The sequence below is a fragment of the Octopus bimaculoides genome, chromosome 5 (genome assembly GCF_001194135.2).
Source record: "Octopus bimaculoides isolate UCB-OBI-ISO-001 chromosome 5, ASM119413v2, whole genome shotgun sequence".
Classification (NCBI taxonomy): domain Eukaryota; kingdom Metazoa; phylum Mollusca; class Cephalopoda; order Octopoda; family Octopodidae; genus Octopus; species Octopus bimaculoides.
Window position 1 is genome coordinate 51,845,328 of NC_068985.1, and position 8,251 is coordinate 51,853,578.

Sequence of the window (8,251 nt, forward strand, 5' to 3'; positions counted from 1 at the left end):
ATATATATATATATATATATATATATATAACTATATAACTATAATTCTATTCTGGGCAGTTGTCAATTTGATATCTCCATGACTACTTATTGACTTGTTATTATTATTATTATTATTCTTTTTTTGCATTAGACAGTTATATGTAATATTTGCACAACTATTTCATGTTTCACAATGCTTCACTAACTTTCAGATAAATTATAAAATAACATGTAATATATAGGTTTATTTTTAAGGACATCACATGTCTGCTCTAAGTGTTTATTCATCTCTTCCTCTCTCTTGCGCTTTCTCTCTCTCTTACTCGTTTGTGTGTGTATGAATATATTTATATGTGCAAACACATATCTTGTTCACTTTTTCTTTGTTCTGCTTATTTTTGTTTGTAGACTTTTCTTAAAGTATTTAACAATTGGCATATCTCATTTTGTGACTGCTGATGTGAATTCACAATACTTAACTACAGCAGTTCACTATTGTTAGTTTTCTCAAACCTAGAATGAACATCATATAGATGTACAGTCTCTTATTTGTTAATAACATTAAGCTTGGCTGAATGGGTAAGAAATCTACTTTGTAATTTAGGTGGTTTGTGGTTCAATCCGATTGTGTAGAATCTTGATGAGGCTCTTAGCTATATGAAGCTGAGAGGATCGTGTTGAAAATTACACCTGAAAGTTTCGCAAAATTTTAAAGTATATAAAACTCTTAATTCTTTTGTCACCATATTTCCATTGAAATTTTGAAATTGACAAAGAATTTAGTAAAATATGTCATTATTAACCCTTTAGCGTTTAGATTACTCTGTCAAATGTAATGCTTATTTATTCACATTGTTTTGCAATTAATCATGCATTATCTTGTAGCTTCAAGATTTCAGTGATGTGATTGTTTATTTTTAGGAATGACATTAGTATAGGTGTGAAAGGCCAGATCTGGCCAAATTGAACAAGAAATAAATAGAATGTTTTGGCTGGATACAACTGGTTTAAATGCTAAAGGGTTAAGCTAGTGTTTGGAGCATAATTTAACATGAAATTTTGATGGAAGTTTTCAGTTTAGATTACTTTAACTCTTCTCATTACATTTCTATTGAAATACACTGCCTTTGTATTGATTAATTATGAAAATAATGGTGAATTTACTTAAGTAGCATCATTGTTAAGCTGGTTTTGAAACATTGTTTGTTGTTGTTAGCACTCCGTCTCTTACGACGTCGAGGGTTCCAGTTGATCCGATCAACGGAACAGCCTGCTCGTGGAATTAACGTGCAAGAGGCTGAGCACTCCACAGACACGTGTACCCTTAACGTAGTTCTCGGAGATATTCAGCGTGACACAGTGTGACACAGTGTGACAAGGCTGACCCTTTGAATTACAGGCACAACAGAAACAGGAAGTAAGAGTGAGAGAAAGTTGTGGTGGAAGAGTACAGCAGGGTTCGCCACCATCCCCTGCCAGAGCCTCGTGGAACTTTAGGTGTTTTCGCTCAATAAACACTCACAATGCCCTGTCTGGGAATCGAAACCGCAATCCTATGACCGTGAGTTCACTGCCCTAACCACTGGGCCATTGTGCCTCCACGGTTTTGGAACAGAAAGTAACATAAACTTTCACTGAAGGATTTTTCCTTGCTCCTTTTTTACTGTATTTCTGTTGAATTACTCTGACTTTGTTTCAATTAATTTTGAAATTATTGAAGGATTTAGTGAAATAACTTTGTCATTATGAAGCTGATATTTCCAGTGACATGGAACATAAATTAACATGAAATTTTGAAGGAAGGTTTCGACTTGGGTCACTTTGAATCATGAAATATAGGTATTATAAAACCAAGGCTTATCTGAGATGGGTTCCTATAAAAAGGTTATTTATCATGAGGCCATTGTGGGTTTTGAATCCCCTGTAGTATATGGTCCTAGGATGTAACATTTTTTTTGCTGCATTCAGTACTATGAGCAACTGCCTTCTACCACAGCCCCAGTTTGGTCAAATTTAATGAATGAAAACTGTGGGAGTCTGTTGGGGGGATTACTGTTCATATGGGTAGTAAATTTAATGCATCACTCATATATAGTCTCCTTTTGGTATGTTGGTGCTTTTGTGAGGAACAATCTGTTGCAAGCAGTTTAGTGGAGAAAATAAATATATGAGAAAAATTGGATAACCTACTGTATGAAGGGAAATTTGGTGACTATGAAAATGTTCAACCAAGTTGACTTTGACAGGATTTTAATTCAGAACTGAGATGGAGAGAACAAATTTGTTCTGATGCTCTAATTATTCTGATGACTTGTTAAATAATATAGAATTTTAGAAAAGTTAAATCATTGAAAAAGGTTTAATATTGGAATCCACTATTTAAATGGCATTAAGGCAATATGCTGGCAGAATCATTAGCATGCTAGGCAAAATGTTTAGTGGCATTTCATCTGTCTGCATGTTCTGATGTTCGAATTTAATTGTGGTTGACTTTGCCTTTCAAACTTTTGGGGTCAGTAAAATAAGTACCAGTTGAACACTGGGGTCAATGTAATCAGCTTGCCCCCTCCCCTGAAATGTCAGACCTTGTGTCAAAATTTGAAACCAGTTTCAGAACTCCCTGTGATTCAATGGTAAGTAAAGAATACAAGAAAAGAAAGTCCATTTAAAAATTGTTGTTCCAGGAAAAATATGGAGTATTAAAACTAATTGGTGTTTCACTAGAATATATAGGATGTTAGAACTTTTGGTGATTCTCATATATTTTGGACCATAGATATGGTGATTAGTTAAACTCATCAGTCTCATTAGACAGTAGTATTATACTCCATAATCATTACCTTAACACTCTGTCATACCTCAGCCTCTCAACACCTGGCATACAACCACCTCCTGCCTTTCAATATCTACTCCATCCCTTCTTAGTTGAAGGGATTTTTCCCTTTTTCCTGTCCTTTCTTGTCTTGCAAGCTACTTGGCAAACTCATTAGTGCCAGTGGCATGGAAATAAAATCATGCAGCACACGCTGTAAAGTGGTTGGCATTAAGAAGGGCATCCATCTATAGAATCCATGCCAAAGCTGACATTGGTGCTCAACACAGCCGTGCAGCTTGCCAGATCCTGTCAAACCGTCCAACTCATGTCAGTATTGAAAAACGGACATTAAACGATGATGATGATGATAATCCAGTATTTGTAGAAAAGAAATAAATTCTTCAAAAGAATGAAGAACCATGACCAATAGACAAAGAAGAACTTCATCATTCCAGCCTCAAACTTTGAGTCAAGGAATTGAAACCAAACTAAAATATTTTCACTAAGAAGAAAGAATATTGACAGCAACCATGGATGTTGGAAACTTGAAGGTAAATCCCAATTTTTTAAAATCAATATGTAATGTTAACTCAGTGCAAAATAGGTCTTGTCACTTCTATGTAAAGTACATCCAGTCCTTAACAGAGATGGTTTTCTCAATAAAGACCTGTTCAGACCTTGTGAAATTCTGACTATGTAGTACAACATATAGTCCAACTGTGTTTTCACTGCTCACTGGCATATAAATGATCCCCATAGTCACTGAGATTCTTTTCTTCATTGCACACACACGCACATATGGTTCTGACTGTGAGGTAAAACAGTTTGCTTCCCAGCCATTTAGTTTCAGGTTTGGTCCCACTACATAACACTTTGGGCAAGTGCCTTATGTTATAGCTGACCGAAGCTTTGTTAGTGGATTTGATAGTCAGAAACTGGAAGAGGCCTGTTATATGTGTGTGTGTGTGTGTGTGTGTGTGTGTTTGAATATATATATATCTTTTCTTTGTTTCAGTCATTGGGTTATGGCCATGTTAGGGCACTGCTTTGAAGGGTTTAGTCAAAAAAATTGACCCTAGTATATATTTTAAAGTCTGGTAGTTATTCTGTTGGTCTCTTTTTGTCAAACCACTATGTTATGAGGATGTAAACAAACCAGCACTGGTTATCACTGGTGATGAGGGACAAATGCGTGCGCGCGCACACACGCACACACAATCTTCCATACAGTTTCTGTCCACCAAATTCACTCATAAGGCATTGTCTGCCTGTTGGGTATAGTGTAAGACACTTGCCCAAGGTGTCATGCAGTGGGACTGAACCCAAAACCACATGATTGCAAAGTGAGTCTCTCAACCACACAACTTTACATACATACAGACATACATGCATACATACATACATACATACATACATACATACATACATACATACATACATACATGCATGCATACATGGTGGTTGTCTACTCCTTATGCAAAGTTTGACCACCTCCAGTACCTGCACCTTAGAACCATCATGATATTTGATGTGGCTTTTTAAAGCAGACAATGTTTTGAAAAGACACCCACATTGATTGCATATCCAATTTGGACCACCAAGAGCTGCAGTTAAGTTCTGATCTTTGTGGATCTTAAAATATCTTTTGAGGCATCCGTTAGATTTACCACCTCCTGTACCTACACCTTAGAACCATCATGGCATATGATGTGGCATACATTGCAGGCCTGGTATACTGTTATGTCTCAAGCTACTGCTATCTAGCATCTTCGGATGATCACTACTCAACTGCTACACGACGGCTACTCAACCACTACTCAACAGCTACTCAACAGCTCTACCAACTCCTCTACCATGGCTAGACTACCTCTATTTATATGTCTTGGGCATCCTACTTCTTCACTTGGGGGCGTCGACACAACACATACATTGCATTGAAAGGTGTGGGTTCACAAATGAGATTTGAGCCCAGCAAAAGAAAGGCATAGTCTTTCACAAACTGTGCACACAAAAAGGTCATTGTGATTCACCTCGTTGATTGTAACATACATACATACATACATTTGTATGTTTGTGAGTATGTATATGTTTGTGTCTCTCTTATCCTGACATCACAAGATAGCTGTGAATGAGTGTCACTGTCATAGAAGCAGAGTCATTCATTTCCAATATTCAGCAAAAACATAACTAGCTATGGGGAAATATCACCTTGCTAGGAAATAGGTGAAAGTTGGTGACAAGAAGGGCTTCTGGTTGTGGAAATCTGCTTTAATAAACTCTGCCTGACCCATGTATCATGACACACAAATTCATGAGGCATTCTGTATTACTGTAGGTGCTGAGTGTAGCTGTGTGGTAAGAAGTTTGCTTCCTGATCACATGGTTCTGGGTTCAGTTCCACTGCATGGCACCTTGGGCAAGTGTCTTCTGCTACAGTCTTGGGCCAACCAAAACCTTGTGAGTGGATTTGGTACATGAAAACTGAAAGAAACCTGTTGTATATATGTGTGTGTGTGTGTGTGTGTTTTTGTTCCCCACCATTGCTTGACTACTGTTGTTGGTGTGTTCATGTCCCCATAACTTAGTGGCCTGGCAAAAGTGTTTGACAGAATAAGTACTAGGCTTAAAGAAAATAAATGCAAGTACAGAGGTTGATTCATGTGGCTAAGAATTCTTCAAGGAAATGCTCCAGCATGACCGCAATCTAATGACTGAAACAAGTAAAAAAGAAAGGAAAAAACCATAAAATATTAAAATGATGATGATTTAGATGTAGCTATACAAACGCTCGCACACACACACACACACACACACACACACACACACACACACACACACACACATTCAAGTGTAGATACATAAACATAATTGACAAATATGAATCTGATGTAAAAATTTGAATTAAAAAAAAAATGGTTATTGAAACTCAACACTTCCTTGCAATGGATATAGAAGAATTTCAACAGGTCTTTGCAATGGAATATCAAGTCCTCACAAACTCTCTCTAATTATTTTAATACTGTATGTAAAAAAAAAATTAAAAAAAGCCTCGTGAAACCACACCAATGACATTTCAATGGATCTTTGATATATGGCAAAATCTGAAATACCCTGAAAGAAAACGTAACCCTTTAGCATTCAGATTACTGTCAAATGTAATGCTTATTTATTAACATGTTTTGAATTAATCATGCATTGTCTCATAGTTTCAAGATTTCGATGATGTGATTATTTATTTTAAAATAACATTGAAGGGGCCAGATCTAACTTGTTTGAAAATAAAACCAGTAGAATATTTGCACTGGGTATGGCTGGTTTAATCATTCCTTAGCATTCAGATTGCTCTGTCAAATGTAATGTTTTATTTATTAACATAGTTTTGAATTAATCTTGCATTATCTCATAGCTTTGATATCTTGATGATGTATTTTTTTTAGTTGTAGATTGACTTTCTAGGATAGGTGTGAAAGGCCAGATCTGGCTTGTTTGCACATAAAACAGATGGGATATTTGGGCTGGATTGGCTGGTTTAATCCCTTAGCGTTCAGATTGCTGTGTCAAATGTAACGCCTATTTATCAAAATTCATCATTATCATCATCGTCATCATTTAATGTCTGTTTTCCATGGGTTGGACAGTTTGACTTAGAGCTGGCCAGCTAAGAGCTTTCCAGCTAGAAGCTGTCCAGCTAAGAGCTGTCCAGCTAGGAGCTGTCCAGCTAGGAGCTGTCCAGCTAGGAGCTGCCCAGCTAGGAGCTGTCCAGCTAGGAGCTGCCCAGCTAGGAGCTGCCCAGCTAGGAGCTGTCCAGCTAGGAGCTGTCCAAACTCCAATTGTCTGTTGTGACATGGTTTCTACAGCTGGATACCCTTCCTAACACCAACCACTGAATAGAGTGTACTAGGTGCTTTTATGTTCCACTGGCATGGTGTGTTTATGTAGTACTGGCACGGGTACATCTACAGAGCATCAGTATGGGTGCTTTTTATGAGGTACCCACACTTGAAAGGACAAGCCTGTATGCATGGAAGACAGCAGTTTATTGTTTTGAATTAATCATGCATTATCTCATAGCTTCGATATTCCAATGCTGAAATGGTGTATTTTTTGAATGATATTGTGGGATAGGTATGAGACACTTGATCTGGCTACTCTAAACATAAAACATAGAATATCTTGGACAGGATGTGGCCATTTTAAATGCTAAAGGGTTAATAACCATGGTGTGTGAACATGAAGTAGGTTTGAGGCTAAATGTTATAGAATTGTCCCTCTGATTTAAACACATGGCTAATGTCATGTTGTCAAATATCAGAGAAAGAGAATCTGATTACATTCCATAGATCACATTAAAGTGTATTATGTATTCCATAGTAGATACATCTCATTTTTTTTTTTCACAGTTGTGTTCTAAATATCTATACTTTCTTTTTCTGTGTACTTCAATCATCATTGTCATTATCATCATCATCATCATCATCATTAGCATCACCACCACTACCACCACCCTCTTCACCATCACCATCACCATGATAATCATTGTCACCACTACCATCATAACTATTGTCACTATCACCACCATTGCTGCCACAACCACTGCTGTATATAAGAAGCCCAGTATACCCACCATGACTATCTTCTGGTACACCAGGCACATGCATCACAACCATATGTGCGTGACATGGTGACCTCATATCAAGATTAACAGAGTATGACCTTGCAGGTGGGGCCTTGTTAGAATTTTCTTCAGGTCGAGTAGTCCATCCTGCTCAAAAAGTCCCTAAATAAGGGTTGTTTAAGGATGTTGAACGAAACACCCACATTTCCAGAGGGGAATTTCCAAACCTCAAAGAATTTCTCTCAACACATGGCTATGATACATTCAGCCACTACTTCTGCTCATGATCAGAGATGCACATAATGTCAGCCACCAAGGGACATGCTCAACTGGTTAAGGTCAAACAAATGACAAACAAATCTGTGGTATTAAGCAGAATATTTGCTGTAGCCCATCTTTTTATACCAAGACAAAACAATGTACATGATAACACTTCCAATCAATTAAGATCAGAAGCCATGAGAGCCACTGCCTGGTACTGCATCCGGGCATAATTATTATTATTATTATTATTATTATTATTATTATTATCATCATTGTTATTATTATGGCGGTGAACTGTCAGAATCATTAATATGCTGGGCGAAATGCTTAGCAGCATTCTATCTGTCTACATTCTGAGTTCAAATTCCACCGAGGTCGACTTTGCCTTTCATCCTCTTGGGGTTGATGGAAAAAGTATCAGTCAAGAACTGGAGTCAATATAATCAACTATCCTCCTCTCTCAATTGTAGGCCTTGTGCCTATAATAGAAAGAATTCTTCTTCTTCTTCTTCTTCTTCTTCTTCTTCTTCTTCTTCTTCTTCTTCTTCTTCTTCTTCTTCTTCTTCTTCTTCTTCT

At 37.2% G+C, this 8,251-nt stretch overlaps 1 protein-coding gene across 2 annotated transcripts in view; it reads left to right on the plus strand.

The window, feature by feature from the left end:
* LOC106877421 (methylthioribulose-1-phosphate dehydratase) overlaps positions 1 to 8,251 on the plus strand; it is a 66,816-nt gene that overhangs the window by 33,204 nt on the left and 25,361 nt on the right. The window contains exon 1 of one of the 2 annotated variants that reach the window (XM_014926318.2): positions 440 to 3,347. The exons of the other annotated variant lie outside the window; for it this stretch is intronic. Coding sequence (XP_014781804.1) covers positions 3,327 to 3,347 — 21 coding nt within the window. The 5' untranslated portion in view covers positions 440 to 3,326. Of the gene's footprint in view, positions 1 to 439; positions 3,348 to 8,251 lie in introns of those variants that run through there. 2 annotated transcript variants of the gene reach the window in all.